General features: G+C 46.4%; 3 protein-coding genes across 6 annotated transcripts; 1 reads left to right on the top strand and 2 right to left on the bottom strand.

Moving 5' to 3' along the window:
- Window positions 1-1,315: 1,315 nt before the first annotated feature.
- On the bottom strand, window positions 1,316-3,105 carry LOC125536193 (uncharacterized). Of its 2 annotated transcripts, none has more exons than XM_048699364.2 (3): window positions 2,967-3,105; window positions 1,891-2,900; window positions 1,316-1,790 (listed from the first exon to the last, which is right to left on the bottom strand). In XM_048699364.2, exons 2-3 carry the CDS (start codon window positions 2,860-2,862, stop codon window positions 1,620-1,622), a joined length of 1,143 nt encoding a protein of 380 aa, XP_048555321.1. In that variant the 5' UTR covers window positions 2,863-2,900; window positions 2,967-3,105; the 3' UTR covers window positions 1,316-1,619. The 2 variants fall into 2 exon arrangements, with proteins under 2 accessions (XP_048555321.1, XP_048555322.1); XM_048699365.2 differs by having other exon boundaries at window positions 2,971-3,097.
- Window positions 3,106-4,946: 1,841 nt separating this feature from the next.
- LOC125536187 (ATP-dependent RNA helicase DEAH12, chloroplastic-like) lies at window positions 4,947-23,129 on the bottom strand. 3 transcript variants are annotated; one of them, XR_015615878.1, is made up of 9 exons: window positions 22,136-23,129; window positions 18,741-21,894; window positions 7,942-9,184; window positions 7,491-7,575; window positions 7,314-7,381; window positions 7,134-7,214; window positions 6,834-6,943; window positions 5,775-5,971; window positions 4,947-5,331 (listed from the first exon to the last, which is right to left on the bottom strand). XR_015615878.1 is itself a non-coding variant. In XM_087543439.1 (3 exons), the coding sequence occupies exons 1-3, from the start codon at window positions 22,952-22,954 to the stop codon at window positions 7,908-7,910; spliced, it is 5,250 nt and encodes a 1,749-aa protein (XP_087399565.1). In that variant the 5' UTR covers window positions 22,955-23,129; the 3' UTR covers window positions 7,836-7,907. The 3 variants fall into 3 exon arrangements, 1 of the variants encoding a protein (XP_087399565.1); XR_015615879.1 differs by lacking the exon at window positions 7,314-7,381; XM_087543439.1 differs by lacking the exons at window positions 4,947-5,331; window positions 5,775-5,971; window positions 6,834-6,943; ... (1 more) ...; window positions 7,314-7,381; window positions 7,491-7,575 and having other exon boundaries at window positions 7,836-9,184.
- Window positions 12,977-14,516, top strand: LOC125536191 (uncharacterized). Its single transcript, XM_048699357.2, has 2 exons — window positions 12,977-14,060; window positions 14,387-14,516. Exons 1-2 carry the CDS (start codon window positions 12,977-12,979, stop codon window positions 14,428-14,430), a joined length of 1,128 nt encoding a protein of 375 aa, XP_048555314.2. The 3' UTR covers window positions 14,431-14,516.
- Window positions 23,130-26,251: the final 3,122 nt, after the last annotated feature.

The following is a 26,251-nucleotide window of genomic DNA, read 5'->3' as shown; positions in this document are numbered from 1 at the left end:
TCAAACAAAGTTCAAATGGCACGAAACTTGACAGGCGGTCTACCGGTAGTAAACCAAGGCCGCTTGGCAAGTCTCGGTCCAATCCGAGAACATTTAACACCCGCACACGAAAAGAGGTAAAAAGGGACACCGGAGGACATAGGAGCGCCAGAATGCAAAACGGACAACGGGGAAAATGCTCGGATGCATGAGACGAACACGTATGCAAATGCAATGCACATGATGACATGATATGAGATGCATGACAAAGACAAAAACACACGAAGACAAAAACCCGATAACGAGGAAATATCATAACTTAGTGCCGGAAATGGCAAGAGTTAGAATACAAATATGGCAAGTTACATACGGGGTGTTACATAGGCGCTCCCTTCGCTTGGTCCGGCCGAAGCCCGAGCCGAGGCTGCTCCCGGTGAAGCCGGAGCATGTCGAGATGGCTGCCCCCGACGACGAGTCCGCTCTCAAGTGGGCGAAGGAGGACTACATCCGTGAGCAGGTCCGCCGCCAGCGCCGGGCATACACGGAGCTCCAGGCCCGGCGCCACAGGCGCGAGGAGCGCGGCGTCATCGTCCTCGGCAGCGACGAGGAGGCGGAGGCCGGCGTCCAGCGCGCCACCGCGCCTCGCCGACCCTGGCCAGGGCTACAGCAGCGACGTCGCTGGCCCAAGCCAGCCGCGCGACGATGATGACGGCAGCGGCAACTACACCCATTTCTACAGGCTTCTCGGCATGTAGACGGCGGTGGCAGTGGCGGTGGCGGACGGTGGCGGCTAGGCGTAGTTTATGCGTAGTTCAGTCGTAGTTTGCATGTTTTCATGTTTTATGTACAAATTTGAATGAAGTTTCGCCGAGTTCGTGCAAATGTCGCCGAGTTTACATAATTTTTGTACACAATATCGCCGCATCCGGGGCGACCGTTGGGCCGACGACTGAGAGCTAGGTCACCCCCACATGTCAATCTAGCGCCGGCTCGTCCCCCAGGGGGCTCTTTTTCGGCACCCTGAAGGGCCGAACGGCTGAAGATGCTCTAAGGCTTTAGAACTTGACCAAGTAGTGCCTACGCCTTGATGCCATCCAAACTCTTGGTTGGCGGAGTGCTCGCTCGAAGAATGATGGATCAACAAGTGAAGCAACAACAACCCTAATAGAAGGCCATTGCCTCCCGCGACATGGTCATTTCTTGGATGAATTCGAACGAGATAATGCTAGAATTTTCTGCCATAAATCGGCGACGCCGACAATGCTACTTGATGTCATCAAGAAAGAGGCATCACTTTGGACTACTACCAGTGCGAAGCATTCGAGACAAATAATGCTGAGAGCATAAACCCTAGGTTTCAACTTTTCGCAAACCTTGTATAAACTGCTTAATTAGTGGGACCATCGTTTTTTGTACAAATTCTATGTTCTTCTGAATAAAAGGACAACGTTTCTGCCGATTGTTCAAAAAAGAAAAGGTGTGGTGCTTTCCAAAAATAGTCCCTCCGTACCATAATATATTTCGTTTTAGCAATTCAATTTGAACTGTTAAAACGACATATATACTAGTATGGTACAGAGGGAGTATATAAGAAACAAAAATGTTTTTTTTCCAAAAAATTCCTGCATCAGGGAACGAAACTAGTGCAGAGCTGCGGAGTTGGAATCTTGTGTGGGCATTGCTTCTTTGTTGTCGTCTCCGGTGTAACCGGGGGAACCATCTTCAGCGTCCATCTTCTTCTCTAGCTGAGCAATGGCGTTAGTGAGAGACCTCACGTCCAAAGCTTCGCCCAACGCACCATCGGAATCATGCTGAAACATACATAGAGTAGCATCAGTTTTACCAGTATTTTACAAATAAATTGAGCAAGCAATGTTAGAAAACTACAGTAGAAGAGAGGAGATGGGGCACCTTCTCCAGCCGTAGAAGACGCTCCTCCGGATCCAGACGACCGGCGCCGATCTTGCTGGGACTAAGGAGCAGGCGGAGGTGTGGCCGAAGGAACTCGGCGCAGTGCGACCCGAGGTTGCAGGCCGGGAAGGCGGACTCGCAGCCGAGCTGGAAGAAGGGGCAGTTGGCGAGCTTCATGGGGCAGACGGTGACGCAGTGCCGGTCCATCTGGCGGCGGGCGACGGCGAGGCCGCAGCGCTGCTCGCAGGGGAGGAGCTTGAAGGCGCACGCCTCGTCGTGCGCGTCGGCGCGGCAGGCGGAGACCTCGGCCCGGCAGCCCTGGGCCTGGTTCCGGCACCGCACGGGCCTGAATCCGCAGCGCGCGGCGACGTGGTCCGCGAGCTCCTCCGGCGTCCCCAGCTCCTCGCGGCAGCGGAACCGGCCGCCGCCGGCGTCCAGGCCGCGGAGGAGGTCCCGCGCGACGGCCTCCCGCCTCTCGACCGGCCAGAAGCGGCTCGCCTCCATCTCCTCGACGAGGTCCTCGATCCGGTCGTCGCGGCCGTCGTCGCCGCCGCCCAGGTACGGGAGCCAGCCGGCGATGGAGACGGCGACGCTCCTCTTGCTGCCCGCGAAGTCGTCCAGGAACGCGGCCAGCGCCTCGGCCGGGTCGTCGCGGTCGATCGGGTCCTCCTCCTCCTCCGCCTCGGGCGGGCTGCTGCTGCGGTGCGCGACGTAGCGGACCAGCTCCGCGCGCAGCTGGACGGCGAGCGCGGAGGAGGGGCTCCCGAGGGTGCTGTCGACGCACGCCGCGGCCAGGCCCGGGAGCAGCAGCTGCGCCAGCTTGTGCACCACCTGGATGTCGCAGTTGGGGCAGGGCAGGAGGGTGGTCCGACCAGCCGGGCCCTCCCCCTCGCCGCCGCCGCCGCCGCCTCCTGCTCCTCTTGTGATTCTTCTCCCCGGATCTGCTTCGACCACCGGGGCCTCCAATTCCATGGCGCGGCTTTCAGCTTCTCCCCGGATCCTTCCTCAAACTGCACGCCGATGACGCGTATGAGCTACTGCAAACAATGGTGGGCGTGGCACGAGGAATTCATTACCTGCCAGGGACGCAGTTGCAGGGCGGAGAGCCGGCCGGCCTAGATCAGTCGATCAGGTTGAAGCAAAATTCTGATCGGATTGGAGAGGTCGTCTAATTTCTTGTTGTGGAGCAAAACCAAGTCAACTCACGGGCTAGGACGGGAGAGAGGAGACAAGAAAAGTAGGAGGGGGGATTTTATTTCAGTGAAAGAAATCGATTATTTCCTTCATCAAAGTACATTACTCTCATTAAGGACATGTACGATAATGTTGTGACAAGTGTTCGAACAAGTGATGTCGACACTGATGACTTCCCGATTAAGATAGGACTGCATCAGGGGTCAGCTTTGAGCCCTTATCTTTTTGCATTGGTGATGGATGAGGTCACAAAGGATATACAAGAAGATATCACATGGTGTATGCTCTTTGCGGATGATGTGGTGCTAGTTGACGATAGTCGAACGGGGTAAATAGGAAGTTAGAGTTATGAAGACAAACCTTGGAATCGAAAGGGTTTAGGCTTAGTAGAACTAAAACCGAGTACATGATGTGCGGTTTCAGTACTACTAGGTGTGAGGAGGAGGTTAGCCTTGATGGCCAGGTGGTACCTCAGAAGGACACCTTTCGGTATTTGGGGTCAATGCTGCAGGAGGATGGGGGTATTGATGAAGATGTGAACCATCGAATCAAAGCCGGATGGATGAAGTGGCGCCAAGCTTCTGGCATTCTCTGTGACAAGAGAGTGCCACAAAAGCTAAAGGGCAAGTTCTACAGGACGGCGGTTCGACCCGCAATGTTGTATGGCGCTGAGTGTTGGCCGACGAAAAGGCGACATGTTCAACAGTTAGGTGTGGCGGAGATGCGTATGTTGAGATGGATGTGTGGCCACACGAGGAAGGATCGAGTCCGGAATGATGATATACGAGATAGAGTTGGGGTAGCACCAATTGAAGAGAAGATTGTCCAACATCGTCTGAGATGGTTTGGGCATATTCAGCGCAGGCCTCCAGAAGCTCCGGTGCATAGTGGACGGCTAAAGCGTGCGGAGAATGTCAAGAGAGGGCGGGGTAGACCGAATTTGACATGGGAGGAGTCCGTTAAGAGAGACCTGAAGGATTGGAGTATCACCAAAGAGCTAGCTATGGATAAGGGTGCGTGGAAGCTTGCTATCCATGTGCCAGAGCCATGAGTTGGTTGCGAGATCTTATGGGTTTCACCTCTAGCCTACTCCAACTTGTTTGGGACTAAAGGCTTTGTTGTTGTTGTTGTTGTTGTTGTTGTTGTTGTTGTTGTTGTTGTTGTTATTGTTGTTAAATCAATTATTTTCTTTGTTCCGCCGGTGGGAGGGTGAACAGTTTCCTATTCGAAAATGCTCTCCTGCGGCCGTCCGCCGAGTATCCGATGGCAATTACCTATTTTCTTTTCTCGCCTGGTCACCTTGTACAATGCAAGATGCTCAATAAAATGTACATATATAATGGTTTCTTAATAGAAGAATAGCAGCCGCCGCATATATTTCCGGTCCCCTTGTTTCTGGCTACCACCTTGGCGCTGAGGACTTTAAATTTTAGGAGTTTTATATATCCATTCCTGGTATTTAATGGTGAACATAGTTTTATATGGGAATAAAGTTACTCTCGTCCTTTTCTGACGGTGCCATGAAGTTATAGAGGTTCATGTATCACATATCGATTACTCGGCGATGAGTTTATGTCATTGTATCAAGCTGCTTTCATTGGTTTGATTATGTGTGGAATTGAAAATTTTCCTCAACATCATAGTGAAGGCCTTGTAATTCGGCAGCATAACTTTTCAAAGGTTTATCCCAGCCGGTCACTCAAGGCTCCCTGTTTCTTTGGATGGACGACTTATGGGGCTTTTAAAAAGCCTTCATTGATAATTAATTTCGTGTGAGTGAAAGGGTGAAAGTATCACTGCTCCAATCTAACTGCAGTCTCTTTACTATCGTGGTTGAGCAAGCAGATTGCATATATGGTATATATCAAAAGAGGCTTTCGCCCGTTTTATAAATAAAGCAACCACCGAGCATAAAGTCAATATGGTACCATCCGAACAACACATACACAACGCCACCGCAGGCAAGGTTCAACACACAGGCACACAAACACTACACAAGATTCAACTGTGGGCACAGTACAACAAGCCCAACACAGACACAGACATGCACAACATATAAACGGCGGTGGCGGCATATGCAAGGCGAAAGGAGATCCTATAGTACTACTCCGACAGAAGGGGAACTTGAATGACCAACACAACACAGCGTGTTTGCCATGTCGTCTCCACTTCTCCCTCATCACTTCAGTAGTGCTAGTGCAGCAAACCTCCACGCATTCCGTGCCGGGCACGACGCCACCACCCAACCTGCATATATACATTATTATTATCACAATTTGGTTTCTGCTTGCTAGCATGACTACGATCACAAATCATCACTGCAGTAAGGTTCCCTCATCGATTTTTACTTTGGATGGCTACCATCTTTGGGTGAGAAATAGGCTGCATCCCTGTCGGTAGTTCCAGGGGGAAAAAAACATCGATGCCACACACGTTGTTTTTGTCCATCAGCTTATATCTATTTTCGCAATGATATACAGGAAAACTACACTGGCAAATTGAGTGTTTCATGCGAACAATTTAAACAAAGAAAGTGAACTCTACAACATGATATAAAGCAATCTAAAGTACTGAAGAAGCCTCAACTATGCGTAGCCGTTCGGCTAGCAACGAGAACATTGCACATTTTCGAGAACATTGCACATTTTCGACCTCCATGATCCAATGCAACAGCAGCACTCCCGACCTACCTAATGGCAAGGTGTTCACGAATGGCAGCCGATATCGCCTTACAGCAGCAAATCCCCACTAACCCTTGTCTGCGGGCTTCTGTAGAACTCGCATTCATGTCAGCTTCCCAAAGTTCCACAACAAGTCCCACGCCCTCATTCAGGAAGTCCGCCGCCACCCTTTTGAGAAGACAAGTGTGCTGATGGTATGTTTGATCCTGAAAAAGTGCAAAGATTAGTTCGTCCAAAGGAATCTCAGTGACCGATTAGAACTTAGAAGGGAGTGTGGAATGCGATATAGAAACATAGATGATCAATTGTGTACCCTTGACAAAACAAAGTCAGATGAAGTAATATTAGGAAGGAAATCCCACAAGTGCAATGCTCACACCAACAGCACCCAGAGGTTTGATTTTATGTGCAGGTTATCAAATGCAAGTCTGAAAAATGAAATCAGTTGACAGTCTTTTCATTTTGATCCTATGACAGGCACTCACAGGACAAAATATTGTCGCAACACTGTCATATATAACTACCTGGTTTTCTCATTTTGAAAAATTACCAGCATTTGAATGTCTAAAGGTCATGATAGGAGGCTGCACAGTGGATTTTTAAGTGAGATTAAAATGTCTTCGGATGGCATATGGTGCATGGCATGTTCAGCTTGCTGCCAGGAGAAACAATGTGTTCTAGGGGATGGCTACAGTACAGATATATTGCAAGAAGTTGTCGGCCCCACTTTTCCTTCTATACATTTTGCCACTTCTTCCCGTTTCCATCTTTAGGATGAATATATTATATCACAAAATACTCACTCCTTCCGGAATTACTGTCGCTCAAACGGATGTATCTAGCATTGAAACACATCTAGATACATCCATTTGAGCGCCAACTAATTCCGGACAGAGCAACTGTGCTATTTTCTAAGGAAATAGGAAGTAAAACAAATATATCAAAAAGGGGGCCAAATACAGTGCAACAGAACAAAACAGAAATCCATCCATACATTCACACAACTAAAATAGCTATTACACTCATAAAATTAAAAAAAAGCCATAAGTATATCAACTTGTTACAGACCTGACTAGCAGAACCGGACATAGCAAATGGTTTCCGGCTGTCCGTTGGCATAACGAAGTTCTAGCATCTCTCCTCCTCGAGTTAGGATCTTCAAGTCTTTCTTGTTTCCACTAGAAATTTGCAAATAATAATAATACAAATGTCAGTAGGGAGCTCACTTTTTCATAAATCAAATGTTCATCAGCTAAGTGGACTACAATTCCAGCACCCTTATTTTCAGTAAAATTTCCCATCCCATGCATGCAAGGGTGATATCTGGAACCTTTTCGCTCATTGTCACTAAAAAACCTCTTTGCTAACCTCAATGACCGAATCTAGGATTTCCCTGACATCATTTTCATAAGCAGATCAGTAATGGCGGCTAGCTTCTCATGTATCGTCCTGTATGGCAAACAACAGAACAATAGAAAAGCTATCAATATTGCTGAAAATCAATTTTTGAAAATCAGGACTAATTAGATAGCTCTTCAATTTGTAGACCTTTCGGCAAGCATTGACAACAGCAGACTGTACTTGCTGCGTTTGCATGCCCCCGGTCCGCTTCTTCCCTTTAAACATAAGCATGTGCACGAAAGGCAAAAGCAAAAAACTTGAATCTAAAAGCAAACTATGAATTTGAATGTTATGAAGTAAATAAACATTTGTATTACAAAATACCATGGTCTCCAATGAGAATGGTCCAATTATTCGATCTAGCCCCGTTAACATCACCAGAAAAAACTCTGTGATCCAGAGAATAAGCCTGCAAGAAATAAATTTGAACAACTTATTTCCATAAAAGGGGCAAAAGGATGTCACACGAAAGACAATAAAAAGTACCAGAGATCAATCTAGAGAGGGTATGAGGCAGTAACTTGCTGGATGTAAGGATGCAGTGTCGAGCTTGATCTGCACTTGGGAGACAAACCCCAGCACAAGTTTCTCTCTGCCTCCACACCTCCCTCTCGAGCCTCACCCAGACGGAACAGAATGAAATGGCATGGCAAACAAGAAGCGAAAAAGTAACTAGAAACAGTAATTCATTACTTGGCCATGGCCTGCCTTCTGAAACTACATCTGGGTTCTACTACACATTTACACAATGTCCACAAAGGACTGGTGCACAGACCTGAGATGGCCATAACACTCCTCGCTGCTCCTGAAGTTCTCCAAGCATACCCAACAAATGTGGCTGCCGCACCTGCACTCAACATGGTTGCAGCCATCAGATTTCTCAATTGTGTATCCACAGGAAGGGCAGCTCTTCACATTCGCCTTCCCTTTGCGCCATTCAAGCAGCGTCGAGTCTGGGTCTTCCTTGTATTCTTTGTAAGCCTCGCATGATATGAAAGGATGATACTCGAAATGACACTTGGTGCATATCTCCACATAGCAAGCCCCACAAGAAAAAGGTTTGGTTTCTGCATCTGGAGCTGCCACTTGGTAAATGGATTGGCAATCAGGTGTTGGGCAGAAGCGGTACATTCCTGCTCTAGATGCAACAAATGCCCTCAAGGAAGCTCTGAATAGGTCCTCCAGCTTCTCATTTGACAAGAGATGCTTCAGGTCTATAACAAGGAGAGGCTCCTTGCACCCAGTTTTCAGGCAACAAATAGGGAACCCATCATGTGATTTCATGGCAGATTCACACTGATCCACCAGACAAGCCAGACAAAACATGTGCCCACATGATTCAAGCCTAAAAGGATCTTCTATCTCACACAAGCAAATAGGGCATGCATCCTCTGACGGCTCATCGTAATCCACCCTTTGATTATCTTCTTTGCCTCCAACATTCTCTGATGCAAGTTGAACCAGGGAACTGTGTTTAAAAGAGGCTAGCTCAGAGATCATCCTTTCCACCCTTCGCTTATCCTCCTTACTGCCCCAAACTTTAAGTAAATGGCGGTGTTGGTGTAACTCAACCTTTATCTCAGGCATCTCTTTGTTAAACCCTTCCAGATCAACTCCAAAGTTTTCTACCGTTTTCTTCATCAAGTCCGGAGGGAGGTTGTGGCCACGAAGATAAATTTCAAGAGGCTTCTTCTCAAGTAGCTGTCGAAGTGCATGAACCAATTTCACCTCCGCTGCAGCCATCTGATCTTGGTGTCCAAAGCCTTTAATATTTAGACTTTGCCTGTCATACATAATGTAAGTACCAGTTTCTTGTTCAATTGATTTCAAATGTGCTACACCATCACGGGACAAGAGCAGTTGAACTGCACTTAATGTCAGATCAGGGTGGTTTATGGTTTTGCCTTTCATCAAAATCTCAAGTGGCCTTCTCAAATCTGCTATTGTTTTCGTGGCATTTGCTGTGAGCTTTAATCGAAAAATACCATTCTCAGTCTTTTCAAAATTGTAAGATACACCTGCATGAAGTAGAAAAAGATACGACTTTAAGCCCACCAGCAGACAGAAATAGTTTGCAGTCTCAAAGAACTAAACAAACAATACAAAGGTGGGAACGGAGCTATGTAAGATTAACAGCATAGTATGATATTCAGGGTAATGAAGGCAAGGAACAGGACATCCCTATTTACTAATGCTACATATTCTTGGATGCTTACGTTAGTTGCAGTCTCGAAGCTAATCTACATATTAGTGTATCTGCCAGTGAAGTTTACAGTGGTACTTAAAAGAAACTTACATCTGAGCACAAACATCACATACCACTGAATTTACACAGGAAGTAGTTACAAACCAATGGACCAACACGTCATACAAATGCTGTATGTATGCATATACTGCCACCATGCAAAATTACTGCAGCACAGTATTTTCAAAACCATGGCGACGTAAAACCGCAGTATTCCAATGCCTGGGCAATGAATACTCCTGTTTCTACAAACCATAGTTTCCTCAGTTTGGTTTAGAAAAAGAGGGCAAGACCTCTTTTAAAAATACAGCAAAAATGCTACAGTATTGGAGATACTACAGTTTATAAAAAACGTGGTACTTGCTGACGCCAAACACATAAAGTTTTTAAAACTATGGTTTAAAAAAACATGGCATTCTACAAAAACTCCAAAAATACTTAGCTGGCAAATGCAGCCTGCAGTTTTAGACCTTGGAAACAAGCAAGCCAGTGATAGATTACACATGGCTACTCTGGCATGTTTACACACATTAATTAGCCCATATCTCCTTGGCATTGTTGCATTTACCTTGTTTGGCTCTCATGAATTGGGCCTAAATTCAAGAACTGGAATTGGGTTCTAGAAATAGGGGTGTTTGGCTACCACAAGAATTGGAATCACAAACTTCAAACCCAATTCCAGTGAGTTAGAATATGTCCAAACAATTTAACTATCAGCAAAGAATCAAATGGACTCAGCAAAATGCAGAAAGTTGCTCCTCTATGCACCAAGTCACCCCCCAAAAATTTAGATAATTTCCTGAGAATTTTATGGCGTGAACACGAGGTTGAAAATTAAAATACCAAGTTTTACAAATCCATCTGCACAAGTGCGTGGGACTCACTTGCATGAATTGATCCTCCAATAATAAGCTCAAAGTTACTTCCCAGCACGTGGACAATGAGATTTCAAATAATTTTGTGGAAAATTTAGTGTGAACGTGGGGTTGAAAATTTAAATCCAAAATTTTACGAAGGCCATCTGCACACGTATGTGGGACCCACTTGCACGAATTCTAAAATGCAAAATTTCGTAGAACAAATTACTTCCATTCCATGTGACATTCAAACATATATAATGAAACTGGAATCTTTTAGAATAAAAAACAGAACCATCAGAGTTGGGTTTTGGGATCTAATTGAATGAATCAAAATCAATTCTTGGGAGAGAAACAAGGTGTAAGAGCATTCCTGGTAAAATGGTGACTAAAAAAGTACAAAAAAAGAACTTAAACGCCAAATACCGTGAGCAAAGTTTGGAATAAGGTCAGCAGATGGGAAAAGGCATCTATAAATTAAATATGCTAGAATAGCAGCCTCATAGGAGTTGATTTATGATTTCGTGCTGAACCTGGTAAACAAACAGATAGGTGGTCTTTCCGGAATTCTGAAACATAAGTTTTTCCCTCACAACTCGGTCACTTTTACTTTTTCTTTATTTTGTAATCCCCAGGGTATGATCCCCTTGGATGGTCGAAGATACAGTAGAGGGAAGGGATTCGATAATAGATGATTCTTATGGCTATTCACACATCAACAAAATAGTGGTTTTAGACGAACACCTATATGGCTACTTTAATTGTAAAGAAGAATAGTGTGTGTAGGAGCAGCCAACGACCAAGCACCGCATCCATTGATCCCCCTTCTGAGGTTACTGTCACTGCACCTTCTGAGATATTTGAAGTTTTGAACCTTCTTCCCAGCCAACATAAATGTGCATTGATAATACCACTACACAGCCTATGTAGATGACTGTGTTGAGGCATCATGAATGTGCATTGATAATACTCTGGCGCAGACGAGTGTGCACAATCTGGTAATGAGAGGCAATATAGTGTTGAGGCGGCTAACTTCATTAAGAATTTCAAAGGTCCATTGCTTGCTGAGAAGTAATACTCAGCAAAAATGTGTGCAAGTCTGGAAGTCACAAAGTATTTGAGCATACATCAGACCCACATATGGAGCAGAAGCGAGTTCAATGAGATATGCAAGGTGCACTATGTTAACATTAATCTTGCCGAGTGACTTAACAGCAAGATCAAGAAATTGAAGTTTCTTCCAGTGGTTGACTTGACAATATCAAGGTCTCAAATTCTTACCAAGTGTTGTCAATGCACTCAATGCCAAGTCTAGGGGTTTCGTGCTAAAACAGAAGAGGGGTTCAAGCCATGAAGCTGAAGTGTATTGACACTGACAGATGGCATAGAGTGGAGGCATCCAGTTGAATTGTTGAAAAGAACATGCAGCGGCAAACAGTGGCAAGTTTCTGTACTGCAATGTGAGCCTGATGTGTTCATCACTTCAATTAGAGGAGCTGAAGGTTATATACTTGTATGATGAATTTTACACAGTGCAGAGTTATAAAGCAGCTTATGCAGATAATATCACAGCTATGACAGGGAATATGCAGTGGGTGTCAATTGATCCAGGGTTCAAGATTCATCCTTCAGTTCATAGACCTCTATAATAAAAGTTCTTAACAGACCTCCTGGAGACCAAGAAGGAACATGATTGGGGCATGAGAGATTTGGACTAGGAGCATGGGAGAGGAAGCTCCAGTGGATAAGTGGTCATATGATGAAACATTGCAAGGAACCTGTACAGCTAGAAGGCACTGGAGCAAGCTCTGCAAGGTAAGCATTCAAATTAATCTTACTCCATGTTAGCTTAATTCAACACTAGTTGGCATGCAACATTTGAACCATTGTAGCTCCAGAAAGAGATGCCGGAACAAAAAGAAGAGGCAAAAGAAGAGTGTCAGGAGATGGAGAGAAAGCTGCAAGCCTGCAATACTAGGATCCAACCAAGTAAATGAATGTGATGATCATGAAACTTCAGTGGCATGCTAGCCAACTACAAAAACCACTGCTGCCCAGCATGCAATACAAGGAGCACGAAGAGACTTGCAATTTGATTGTTTATCAGATGCTGTTGAACCGGTATGGGCCCAAGCCCATCATATGTATCACTTAGGGCCCAAGCCCATGAGGATAAGCTGACCTAGAAGGGGCATCCAGTCCTCCCGTTCCCTGTGTGAGCCGCCACACACACTCACACTCACGCTGCAGGTACTCCTCTCTCCCTGATTCTACATGGTATCAGAGGCCAGGTTCGGCGGGGCCTGACGGACGGCGGCGCCGGCCAGGGATCCGGCGGGGATCCGGCGAGGCGCGGGACAGTGCCTGGGCGACGACGGTCGCGGCGTCAACGTGCTGCTGTGCACGAGTGGTCGGGCGCGGCGCTGCCTGCGCGGCCATGCACGGGCTGACGCGGCAGAGGACGGAGGGACTCGCGACCTGAAGGCTGCGCAGGTGCTGTCCATGCGAAGGAGGAGTGCTTGCGTGAGCGCGAGAGGTGGTCCTGGAGCTGCCGTTGCTGCTGCTGTTCCTTGGGAGGAAGAGGTGTTGCTTGCTGCTACTGGTGGTGGTCAGTGCTACTGCTGCTGTGGGCTGCTGTTGTTGGGTGTGTAGAGGCTGTGTCTGTTGCTGCTACTGAGTGTTGCTGCTTCCACTCCTCCCGACCGAAGATGGCTGAGCCAACAGGCCTTGCTGAGGCTTTCGAGAAGCTTGCTAAGATCTTCGAGGAGTCGAAATCTGGGGCCATCGTTCCTCGACAGGAAGTGGCTCAGAAGATCGAACTGTCGCCCATGGACATGAAGTTAGAGAGGGCTACCAATTATCTGAGCTGGTCCCGGAGGGCGTTGCTGGCTGTGGAACAGAAGGAGCTTGATGGGCACTTGTTGGGTGTTGTTGCTGAACCAGGAGACAAGACTACTGTGGAGGGAAAAAGATGGAAGGTCATAAACTCTATGCTCATTGGCTGGTTGTTGAACTCGGTGGTGCCCCCCATTGGACGCTCTGTGGAGGGGCTATCCACATCCGCTGCGATATGGACGACTCTGTCCACCTTGTACTCAGGTAAGGGCAATGTCATGCTAATTGCTCAGATTGAGGGGAAGACCAGTCGGCTGCATCAAGGCGACGACATGTCAGTGATGACATATGTGGCAGAGCTGCAGGCTTTGTGGGCAGAGCAGGATAACTGCGACCCTCTGGAACTCTACGATGCAGCTTGCATCGAGTCAGGGCGCAAGTGGATTGCACGCAGGCGTGTGCTGAAACTGTTGGAGGGGCTTAGAGGTTGTTTTCATGGCAGGAGGGCATCCCTGTTGCACCAACCTCTCCTGCCCTCTATTGAGGAGACTATTGCTGCTATGTCTCAAGAGGAGGTGCGGCTATCTCTTGAGCATGCAGACATGAAGGCTGTGCCGTCTCCGACATTTGGAGTCACTGAGCGCATGGAGTGGAGCGATCCCAACAAATGTCATATCTGTGGGGAGGCAGGTCACTGGAAGTGGGCGTGTCCAACTCGTGGCAGAGGCAGGGAATACAATGGAGGGGGAACTGGCAGAGGCAGGAGTGCTAGAGGCAGAGGTGGATACTCAGGGACCTCAAGGGGTCAGGCTTCTAGGGGCAGAGGTGGCTACTCAGGACACTCAGGGGATCAGAGGGCTCACATGACAGTGGCAGGAGACACTGGGTCGTCAAAAGGCAAAGATGCAGATGATGCTGACTATGGAGACTTTGCTCTCTGGGCCTCCACTGATGAAGGTAATCCAGAACAGGCATCTCTTGCTTCTAATGGGAGTGCTCCAGAGTGGGTTCTCGACTCTGGAGCATCTAAGCATGTTGCGAGTAAATCTTGCGTGTTTGAGTCTTACACTAAGCACCCTCCGTCTCACACGGGCACTATGCAAACTGCTGATGGCACAAACCAGCCTGTCATAGGGGTTGGCACAGTCAAGTGCACTCCGACCGTCTCCCTATCCTCAGTTTTACATGTGCCAGCTTTTCCTGTCAATTTGGTCTCCTTCAGTGCCCTAATTGATCAAACTGACTGTCGTGTGATCCTTGACAAATTTGGTTGCGTGATTCAGGAGCGACAGACGAGCCAGACAGTTGGGACTGGCACCAGGCGTAGGGGGCTCTGGTACATGGACCAGGAGGTGCAGCCGGACTTGGTGTGTGCTGCGACCATGGAGGACAAGGAGAAGGAGGCGATGATCCATCACTGTAGGATGGGACATGTATCTTTTGATAAGATGAGTAGAATCTTTCCGGATGTTATGTGTGGGATAGGCAAGGGCAAGTTGACATGTGATGCTTGCGAATATGCCAAACACACACGAGCCTCATATGTGAGTAAGGGGCTTAGGAGCATATCTCCTTTTATGCTTATTCATTCGGATGTATGGAAGAGCCCAGTTGTATCAATGAATGGAATGAAATACTTTGTGACATTCATCGATTGCTATTCTCGTATGACTTGGATTTATTTGATGCGTCACAAAGATGAGGTGTTTAGCTGTTTTCCGAATTTCCATGCCTTGGTGAAGAATCAGTTTCAGGTGCAGGTGCAGGTGATCAGGACTGACAATGGGACAGAGTATGTGAACAACACATTTGGGGCCTACTTGTCTGATCAAGGTATTCTTCATCAAACTTCGTGACCAGACACCCCTCCTCAGAATGGAGTGGCGGAAAGGAAAAATCGGCATATTCTTGAGGTTGCTCGGTCATTGATATTTACGATGAATGTGCCCAAATTCTTGTGGAGTGAAGCAGTGATGACAGCCACATACCTGATCAACCGGACACCATCAAGAATACTAAGCATGAAGTCTCCGTGTGAGCTAGTATATGGAGAAACTAAGTTTGTTGTTCCCCCAAAATTGTTTGGCAGTACCTGTTTTGTTCGTGATCACCGTCCTTCTGTTGGAAAACTTGATCCGCGAGCAGTGAAGTGTATTTTTCTGGGCTATTCTTCCAGTCAGCAGGGATATAAATGTTGGTGTCCCTCAGAGAAACGCAGGTTTGTCAGTATGGATGTAACCTTCAGGGAGTCTGAGCCATTCTATGGTGAGCCAACAGATAGTGTGTTGTTTCAAGAGCTTGACCATTTACACTCTGTGCAGGATGGTCAAGAGGGGGAGAAGGCTGTGTCTCACACTCAGGAGGATTCTGTGGGCACTAACATTGATGATGATGTGCAGGTTCAAGTCCAGCCAATTGTGGGTACAATTCCAGTTGGTACTCTCACTGATGGTGATGTGCAGGTTCAGGTCCAGCCAACAGTGGGTTCCATTCAGATTGGTAATCTCCAGCTCCCTGTTCCAGATCGGTGGCAGAATATTCCCCTAGTGTACTCTCGACGGCAGCAACAAGTGCCACAAGTGCATAGCTCATCTGACACACGTCTGGTCTATTCACGGCGGCAACCACTTGTGCAGGAGGAGCAGCAAGTGCAGGGGGAGCAATCAGTGCAGGGGGAGCAACAAGGCAGTGGTGCAAGCTCATCTGACACGGTGGAACTGCCTATTGCGTTGCGAAAGGGGACACGTGAAGCGGCACAGAAGGCTTTACCACCGAAGTTTTTTGATGATCATGACATTGGAAATTGTGTGTCTTATGAGGCTTTGTCTCCTTCCTATAGAGTGTTTGTTGCCTCTCTTCAAACTGTGTCAATCCCAAAGGATTGGAAGGCTGCAAAGCAAGATCCGAAGTGGCGTGAAGCGATGATAGAAGAGTTGGAAGCACTGAGGAAAAACAAGACGTGGGTGCTAACCACATTGCCGGCAGGAAAGAAAGCAGTGAGTTGTAAGTGGATCTATACAGTGAAGCAGAATCCTGAGGGGAAGGTGGAACGGTATAAGGCCAGATTGGTCGCCAGAGGATATAGTCAAACTTATGGAATGGACTATGACGAGACGTTTGCTCCAGTGGCAAAGATGAACACAGTAAGGATATTGGTTTCCTGTGCTGCAAACTTTGGGTGGAAGTTGCATCAATTAGATGTCAAGAATGCCTTCTTGCATGGTGAGTTGAAGGAAGAAGTGTACATGGAGATACCACCAGGTTTTGGTACTTCACAGACCACGGGGAAGGTATGCAGGCTGAAGAAATCCTTGTATGGACTGAAGCAATCGCCGAGGGCTTGGTTCGATAGGTTCAGATGTGCTGTCCGTGCTATGGGGTATGGTCAATGTAATGGTGACCACACGGTGTTCTACAAACACTCACTCTCTGATCGGAAGATCACCATCCTTGCAGTTTATGTGGATGACATTATCATCACTTGAGATGATAAGGAGGAAATAGAGAGATTGAAGGGGTGTCTAAGCAAGGAGTTTGAGGTAAAGGATTTGGGCAACCTAAAATACTTCCTTGGCATTGAAGTGGCTCGGACAGAGAAGGGAATATCTTTGTGCCAACGGAAATACACCTTGGATCTCTTGAGTGACATGGGCATGATGGGTGTCGTGCAGCCCCTACGCCGATTGAACAAAATCATCGAGTGACAGCTCAATCAGGTGAGCTGGTGAATAAGGAAGATTATCAGAAATTAGTTGGGAGGTTATTGTACTTGTGTCATACCAGGCCTGACATTACGTATGCCGTGGGTGTGGTGAGCAGATACATGCATGAACCAAGGAGTGGGCATCTTGATATTGTGCACAGAATTCTGAGATACTTGAAGGGGACTCCGGGTAAAGGGTTGTGGTTTGCGAAGAGTGGACATCTTGAGGTGGATGGCTATAGTGACTCTGATTGGGCCAGTTGTCAAGATGATAGAAGATCAACTTCTGGCTACTGTGTGTTTGTGGGAGGAAATTTGGTATCATGGAGAAGCAAGAAACAGACAGTTGTGTCTAGATCAACAGCAGAAGCTGAGTACAGAGCATTATCTCAAGGGTTGTGTGAGATGCTCTGGGTGAAGTACCTACTGAGCGAGTTGAAACTTCTGAGGAAGGGCCCCTTGAAGGTGTGGTGTGACAATCAGTCAGCTATAGCCATTGCTAATAACCCAGTTCAACATGATAGGACAAAGCATGTGGAAATTGATCGCTTCTTCATTAAGGAGAAACTTGATGCTGGGATCATCAGCCTTGGTCATGTCAGTTCTGGGCAGCAGTTTGCAGATTGCTTGACAAAGGGACTAGGAACAAAGGACTGTAACTTGGCATGTGACAAGATGGGAATGATAGATATCTACCACCCATCTTGAGGGGGAGTGTTGAACCGGTATGGGCCCTAAGTGATACATATGATGGGGCATGTGACAAGATGGGAATGATAGATATCTACCACCCATCTTGAGGGGGAGTGTTGAACCGGTATGGGCCCAAGCCCATCATATGTATCACTTAGGGCCCAAGCCCATGAGGATAAGCTGACCTAGAAGGGGCATCCAGTCCTCCCGTTCCCTGTGTGAGCCGCCACACACACTCACACTCACGCTGCAGGTACTCCTCTCTCCCTGATTCTACAGATGCTTATGTGCCCTGATGGCTCATAATGATGCCAAAAACTGTAATGGCTGCGAAGGTACCTTTTTTTAACTTTAACTTGTGAAGCTAAATTAAACCTGATGCTTTTGTAATGATGCTAGATAGTAAGATGGCAAGGACTTGTACTGATAAGTAGAATCTGATGTTAGGCAGCTAGTTCTGATGGATCACCTGAAAAACAGGTCTTTCACAACGTTATCATGCTTATGATGCTTAAAACCTGATGCTATTGTGATGGACGTCTGGACAATGAGTAAGCAAAATCTTGAAACCTGATGCTTATTTCGCTGATTTTTCTTTAGTGCTATATTGCTCAATATTTTTCTTTCGCCGTTTCTGTGAATGGACAAAGAGTGACTGAAGATGACATGGGAGATACAGTGCTTCTATTAATCCATAATTTCTACATGAGTTATCTTCTACTTCACCCACCCTGAATACATCAGCATGGTCTAAATAAGGTCTTGCAGACCCCAAAATAAATGTATCAGCTTGCAAGCCACGGTCCAGATGCTCAAAGAATCACTAAATAGACTTAAGCAGTACAAGGGCATTTTTGGGTGAAGTCTTGCCCTGACTAGTCAAACAGAGCTAACCTGACGGTAATGTGGGGATGTGGCAAAATATAGCTGAGAACAAGAGAGCAATGGTATCAGCATAATTACAGTAGAAGTAAGGAGAGAATGAGAGTGGGTCTTCAGTAGTAGCAAAAACATATAACAAACAAAAAACTAGAGAAAAGAACAAAGCAAAGTCCTGAGGAGATAAGGGGCCTTGATGAATTTCCAGGAAAAAGATGGCTCAAAAGTCTGCCAACTCATATAAAACTGACTAAATGAATAAACAGAAAGAATAAATAAATGAACCAAAATGTGGAATGTCATTCAACCATAGAACAGTGAAAAAGATCGAAATGGATAGGAGATGTCGAATGCAGGCATACCTTTTTGGCTTTGGAAACTCTCAAGCAGAGAAGCAACTTCCTGGCTGATAACATTGTAAACACGTACCGGACAGGACAGAGTGCTATGGAACACATGATTGCACTGTATTATCTGCCAAGGTTGACAACAAGGAAGAAAGTGCCCTTCAAGATGGTCCAGTGCTCTTGCAGCCTCTCGATGAAGGCTTCCATCAAAAGTTATAGTTGCTCTTGTCAGTGAATCATTTTCCTCCGGAGGAAACACCTCAACACGAAAATTCTGTCCAGGAAAACTCTTATTTGACATGAATGGAGAAATTTCTCTAACCAGTTCTTCTTCACATGTAGAAACAGAGGGGCTAGCTATGGCATTTCCCTTGACCCTGAGCAAACGGATATTAAGGATTCTCCTTGCTGTTGTGCTACGAAAAGCATCATACAGTTCTGGCTCTGTGACATGCATTGGAATTCCTTCAGCAAAAACACAATTCTCATACTTAGTACTAACCCTGCACTTAATATACCTTCCACCAATTCCTAGGGCAAAGCAGTCATTTACAACAAATTCAGCTTCCCCGCTGGCACATGTTATAAGTGCACGTCCACTGCTGTGTCTACGTGGCCAACATAATTTAGCTCTCACCGCAGGAAATGGTAATCCTCGATTATCGAAAGTACATACAGGAACTAATTTTAATGAGGAACCATTAAATTCTATGCCATTGAGTTTTGAAACAGCATCTTCAGCATTTTCAGGTTTCAGAAATGTGAACTTCCCCCATTTAATTCCATCTGAGGCTATCCGAAAACTTCCAGTGGATTTATGAAAATTAGCGATGCCAGAGCCAATACTATCCACCAAGAAAATAAGCTCCTTGTCATCGATATCATGAGCATTTTGATGCAAAACCTCTACTGTTAGATACCTCCCCCCAAGTTCCAAATGCTTGATTTCAGCACCTGAACCAAATAGTGCAATAGGAGAACTGCCAGGCCTCCCAGGAAATAAATTTCTCTCTAGGCACTCGTTCCTCAATATCTTACCTTCACATTCCAAAGCACTGTTGACAGTGCAAAAGACCTTTTCCATATTCTGTTCCGTAGCAAATAACACAACTTCATTATTTTGAAAGTTAATTTCAACAGTTATTCGGTCATCCCTGCAATCTTCCTTGAGACGCGAGATGATCTTTTGCTGATTTTGGCCATATTTGCCACAAAACCTTCTCAGTAAGTTAGTACCGAGCCCACTAATCACTTTTATCTGCAATTTTTGTTCCTCCAGTTGCTTAATGAAAGACACTGGGTGAATTGTATACAAGGCATCATGATCAACAGCGGTTACACATACCAAATATTGATTCGGGACTGACAAAATTTCTGTAAACACAACCCACTCTGGCTTGATGCCATAATTGAGCAATGAGGATGAGGGATGAAGGTTCACAACCTGACCTGTCGAAATCACCTGGTAACCAAACCTTTCATGTCCTAAAAACATGGCAAGATTACCTGTAAGTGATGATAGGATAATTCTCTTTAGATCCTTATCATGCACAGTGGGAGCCTCGGGATTCCAACGCCAATAACTTGGGACAATGATGTTCAGCTCATGCTTTAGACAGTTTTCAAGTTCTGATATGGTTTCCTGGCATCTCCTCATGGTCTTGGCATTGATGCTGTTCTGCCAGCACCACATATTTCTGTTGTCATGCCCATCTTCCCATTTCTTATAAACAGCAAGTAGAGTGAAAAGATCTCCGTCTCGGTGACACAGCCGGACCTTCTGAAGGTCAGCTTTATGTTTCTCCTCATCGGTGCCCACTCTACAAAATATGTTGCTAGAATTTGCCATAACAGCAGCTAGAACTACACCTTCCTTCCTCAAACCAACATCAAAGCAATCAAGCATAATTTTCCCAAGCCTTGGCTCAATCCCCAATTTGACCAGGTAGCGTCCAGTATCAGTCAGCTCAAAGCAATTAAGTCTATGTTTGACAGCACCCAACTGTTCAAGATTCTTCACAGCCATACTGATTGCTTCGGGATTTGGGGCATCAACAAACTCAAATTTCCGTGCATCTTTAACACCCAAAGCAAGTATTCTTAGAACAGCAGTGCCAAGATGAACTTTCCTGATCTCAGGTTCTTGATGCACATCCATCATACTGAAGTCGGCTTCAGAGTAAAGCCTGTAACACTTCCCTGCTCCTGTTCGACCTGCCCGACCAGCACGTTGATTAGCAGAACTTTGGGAAATCCAATTAACTTTCAATACATTGAGACCACTACTGGGCACAAATCTGCTCTCCTTGGCCAGTCCAGAATCAACAACATACTTTACTTCTTTTATTGTCAGTGATGTTTCAGCCATATTCGTGCAGAAGATAATTTTTCTCTTTCCAGGATAGCTTTTAAAAACACGGCTCTGTTCTACATGGGAAAGCTTTCCATGCATAGGAAGTACCACGGCACTGGCATCGCTGAAATTTTCACAAGCCCATTCAACTTCCAGCTGAGATGTCAAGAAAGCAAGGACAGCACCCTCTTCTTCATTCTTGTGAATGATGCTTACCATCCTTACAACATCATTGACATAAGAAGCAGTTGCACAAGCATCACACATAGAGTTTGGCACAGCATTGGAGGAACCCTCCACTGATACATCTGGGACATAATTAATTTCAACAGGAAAATTTCGCCCTTTAACATGGAATGTTTGACAGCCATAAAAGTAGTCAGCAAGTTTGTCAGCATCAGCAGTGGCAGACATTATAATGAGATGCAAATCCAACCTATCAAGCAGCTTCTTCTTGATCAAGGCTAAAAGAAGATCAGTGTTCAAGCTTCTTTCATGAGCTTCATCAACAATGATATATGAAATGCCATCCAGGCCCGTGTCGTTCATGCAGTAATGTAAAAGACAACTATCTGTGCAAAATATTATCTTCGAATTGAGGTCTTGCGAATTTAAAAAGGTTGAATATGACAACACAAAATTGTCTTTGTAGCAGCCGTTGCTTTCTTCATCCACTCTACGTGCCAATGACGTGGCAGCAATTTTTCGAGGTTGAGTACAGACAATTGAGCCATTAGCAGCAAGACCTGAGTCAGCAAGAAACTGAACTAACTGTGTGCTTTTCCCAGAACCAGTCTCCCCAATTAAGGTCATAACCTGTAGAAACAGAGCTTGCATAATTTGGGTCACGAGTTTTGCAACGGTATGTCATAATTCACAAAAAAAAAAGAGGAAAGTCAAACTAAATAAAGGGAAGTTTTGATATGCGGTACCTATAACTCGAGTCATGAGACAGACTAACTACAGCTAAGAATGAATTTCATAAAGGATCGAATGGCTCACACTACAAATTTGCAATGCAATCACAACTAAACTGCAGAGGAACAAGCATCCTCACCTGATTATTAAAAATGTGATTGAGAATTTTTCTGCGGTATGCGTAAATTGGTAATCCCTCGTTGAGTCTCCTGCATTCACGAAGCATCATCATGTGCAACCTCGCAAAGTCCACATCCTCGCCTTCCCCAATCCCAAACACATCCACTCCCTCCTCCTCCACCTCCTCCTCCTCATCGGTCCCACGTAACATGGCACGCCGTATGGAACTCATTGACGCTTTGTACTCGGCAATTTTGGCATCTACCAAGTCCTTCTCGGCCTCCAATGTTTTCTTCTGGAGATGGAGCTGGTCGAAGTCACGGAAGGAATTGCGACTGCGCAGGCGGTGTTCCAGAGACTGGATGGAGGCTGCGAGCTCAGCGGAGCGGGCAGCTGAACGGGAAACGAGGTCGGTGTCTAGGAGGCGGGAGGCGTGGGAGGCGAAGAGAGAGGCGATGAGTGGGAAGGCGTGGGCGGCAAGCGCGGCATTGGGGAGGTAGGGTGTGAGGAGGTGGAGGCCCTCGAGGCGGAGCGACCAGAGCTCGCGCGCTGCGGCCGCGGCGGCAGGAAGGGAGCGGAAGAGGAGGCGTGCGGCGTCGCGGCCGGAGGAGAATACAGAGAGGTTGTCGGGGGGCGGCGAGGGGAGATCGGCGACGAGCGCGTCAATCTCGGTGGCGGTCGGGGTGGAGATGTTGGGGCCCGCGCGGAAGAGGATCACGGCGAACCGCGGGGCCGATTGCGGCTGGCGGTGGCTCTGCTGGTGGTGCGGGCGGCAGTGCGGAGGCGGAGAACCCCAGTCCAGCGGGCGGAAGGGGCGGCAGTGATTGGATTGACGCATGGAGGCGACGGAGACGCGTCGAGAGAGGCACGGCGGGGCGGCCGCGCGTTGAGGGAGGATTGGTGGCGGGGGCGGCGGTGCGTCGAGGGAGGTGAAGTGGCGGCAGCGGCAGCGGCGCGACGAGGGTTTGCGGAGGTTTCCTTTGGCCTTTGTTTTTCTCGGGAGATATGTTCGGCTTCTCTCATGAAAAAAACTGTAAATGTAAAGTTAAACTATTGGGGATTTGGGGTATCATCAGGTGGTATCAGATTTACCACATGACACATGTTATAAGTAATTCAAACAATTAAAATAAATATGATATCAAAAGCACGCGACCGAGACGCAAAATGCAGTATACTGTGTTTGATGTGCCATGAGCTTGGGAGAGAAACGGTCTCTTCTCCGCTAGGTCTTCAATCTACATATACGACGCTATTTGCCCTCAAGATGTATTGGCTGCCAAAGTTATTTAAGATCTAAGATTCTCGTATATCGACGAGTTGTAAGTTTTTTCTCTCGTTGGCTACAAAGAAAGGGTGATGGATGTCGATTGCCTTGTTTGTTGTGGGTTGCCATATTAGGGTATCTCCACTTTTTGCGATCAACACGATGAGTATATCGACCATCTTTTGACCGATTGCATTCTCACACGATTGGTTTAGGGTATAGTTATGTGTGTGTGCGCGTGCGCGCGTGTGTGTGCGCGCGCGCGTGTGTGTGTGTATAGAAGAGCTGACTAGACCTTAAGAGTGAGGACGAGCTACTGGATTGGTGTTGTTCCAGAACAACTTCATCGGCACAGTTGAGGCCTTCAAGAACTACTTTTTAACAATGTGGCCTTGTGGAAGCCTCTTAGATCCAGAAGGACAAACATTTGTTGTAAAAACAAAAACATTACGATAGATCACCGCTTAACAATAATCACAAATATAAAAATACACTCATAATACATCTAACACAAGTTGATAAAAATGAAACTAGTGAAGCACCTTTCGTGGGGCAAATGGCCAGGTAGACGTGTTTAGTGGAGTCATGAATCTTTTTCGACATCTAAACACATGATCTAGTTGTCTCATCGACCACATATGTTGTTGAATAATTTCTGACACCTTCCATTTCTACATGTTGTTGAGACCAGAACATATCAAGACATACATAGCATTATGTTGGGGTGGAAATAAAAATTGCATGAGGATGGATCACTAGGAGGAAAAGGTAGTATATATGGGTGTCAATGTTTTGATCTTCCATTATTGCAGCAGTAAGGTGTAGATCACAATGGTAGGTGAGCTGAATTGCGGGGCTCTACAAAAGAAAGGATTACTATATGTAATGATGATTTTTGGTATGTAGCCGTAAATTAGTTTTTATTTAGAAATCTGATGCTAAAGTATGTGAAATAGTTAGTGTAGGGGGTCATTGTTGAGTACTTAGTGTCTGTTCAAATTAAATTTGTACATGTGATTAGTCATATCAGTCGAGTATAGTGTGTTCATTAAAAAAGATCATTTTTGTGGCATTTTTGAAATAAAATTTTAGTACTCCAAAGTTTGCCTTTTGTTGGTACTAGTTTTTTTAATCTATAAAGTGTATAAGTATGTGTCGCGTGTTTGTTTTTTACAATCTAATGGTACTTTTTGTGGTTGCTAATTTATTGTTCACTCATGGTCGCTACTGTCCTTTATTTCATAAAGGTATCTGTTGACGCTCAAAAGTGGCACGTTTATAAACAGTGGCTTGAAGCTATGTCAAGAGTAATTCAAACTTACTATTGAAAGTCACTATGAGATGGCTCTTTTCGAGAAGATCAAGGTGAATATGAAGATGGTCTAAAATGGAGTTCGGATGCAAAAGTTATGACAACTTTAGATATGCTCATGTTGACACCAGATTAAAGAATGGCTTGAAACCCAATTAAGATGTCCTTATATGGAAAAATGATCAACATGAAAGTTGTGCGTATCGTCGAAACGGTGGATTTTGATATAAACATCATCTTAATCCGAGGTCGTATGCAACCTATGAAGGCAAAACAAGGTCAGAAACAGAAGCTGCAGAGTCATTTCGGACTGACCGAGTTGATTTGATCGGTGAGACCGAGTTGGTCCGAAAATTTACCAGAGAGTTGGCAATGTTTACTCAGTAGGACCGAAGCAAACTAATCGGTAAGATCGAGATTGATCCGGAAATTACCATAGATTCGTGTCCGAGTTAGGTTAGGGTTTTTGATGTTTTGGACAGAATTTTTAGTCCTTTTCTTGTACGGAAAGTCAAAACGTAGATGAAAAAGTAGTAGATGTGTTTTTTGCGATAGTGTGTTGTTCAATCGGCCGTCACCTCTCATCTATTTATGAGGCGGCTGGACTTTCATCGGGACGAAGGCGAACGGCGCCGGCGGCTCCGGCTCCTCGTCGTCCGACCACTCCCTCTTCACGGGGAGGAAGCCCGCGCCGGAGGACGAGGAGGATCCGGCATAGGACCTCGCGAAGGAGAAGGATGCACGCCGGTCATACTCCTCTGTCTCGCGGCGGTTGAAGCTCGCCGGTGGAGACATCCCGTGGTTAGTCCACCTCCGGGCGCCGCGCTTCCTCGCGCCGTTCGACCGGACGCGCCGCTCGCGCTCCGGGTCGCGCTCACGGCCGGATCTGTTGCCGGAGCCGCGTTTGGAGCTCCACATGCGCCCCCACATGGCGGCTGGAGGTGGGGCGGGTGGTCGCCAGCAGCGAGAAATTGGGAGAGAGGAAAGGGGAATCGGGTGGCTCGCGGCGGAGGGATAGGGTTTGGACCCGCAAAAGGGTCGCGGAGCCGCAGTTATACTGCGCTGGGCATGCGGTTTGTGGGCTGCCGCAAAAAAATTTGCGGGCCGGGCGAGTATGCGGGCTCTGTTCTGGCCGAAAAATTGGGCCGAGCCCGCATACTTGCCGGATTTTTTGCGGGTCGGGCGTTTTCCGGGGTCTGCTAGAGTTGCTCTTAACTTCTCATCCATCCGATATAAAACCTATTTTCTTCTTTCTGTTAGTCTCTTCTATCTACTCCCTTCATCCCAATACATAGGACTAATCAAATATGTATTTGTAGCGACCCGACCTCATACGGTCAAGTCTCTGTGCTTAAGTGTCATCCCTGGATCGATATTGCTGACACACACAGTACTCGAGGATTTATAACAGAGTTCAATCGTACACTTATTACACCGAATGTCTCAATAGAGAACTTATTACAATAATATGGCTGAAGGCCACCTAAATAAGATAATAGTGGAAGCTTCGAAGGTAGAAGAGTCCATCCAACTCCACGGCAAAACTGAGTGCATGA

This window comes from Triticum urartu, chromosome 2A (genome assembly GCF_056163025.1).
Source record: "Triticum urartu cultivar PI428250 chromosome 2A, HENAU_Tu73, whole genome shotgun sequence".
Taxonomy (NCBI): domain Eukaryota; kingdom Viridiplantae; phylum Streptophyta; class Magnoliopsida; order Poales; family Poaceae; genus Triticum; species Triticum urartu.
Note: the sequence above shows the minus strand (reverse complement) of the source record. Positions and strands in the feature narration are given on the sequence as shown.

Coding starts and splice junctions, on each gene's coding strand:
- LOC125536193 (XM_048699364.2), bottom strand. CDS start 2,862: ATGGAATTGGAGGCCCCGGTGGTCGAAGCAGATCCGGGGAGAAGAATC. Junction 1,791..1,890: donor GTCTTCTACGGCTGGAGAAG/GTGCCCCATCTC, acceptor TGTATGTTTCAG/CATGATTCCGATGGTGCGTT.
- LOC125536191 (XM_048699357.2), top strand. CDS start 12,977: ATGGCTGAGCCAACAGGCCTTGCTGAGGCTTTCGAGAAGCTTGCTAAG. Junction 14,061..14,386: donor CTGGGCCTCCACTGATGAAG/GTAATCCAGAAC, acceptor TGCGTGATTCAG/GAGCGACAGACGAGCCAGAC.
- LOC125536187 (XM_087543439.1), bottom strand. CDS start 22,954: ATGCGTCAATCCAATCACTGCCGCCCCTTCCGCCCGCTGGACTGGGGT. Junction 21,895..22,135: donor ATCACATTTTTAATAATCAG/GTGAGGATGCTT, acceptor CTGTTTCTACAG/GTTATGACCTTAATTGGGGA. Junction 9,185..18,740: donor GAGTTTCCAAAGCCAAAAAG/GTATGCCTGCAT, acceptor TACTTCATGCAG/GTGTATCTTACAATTTTGAA.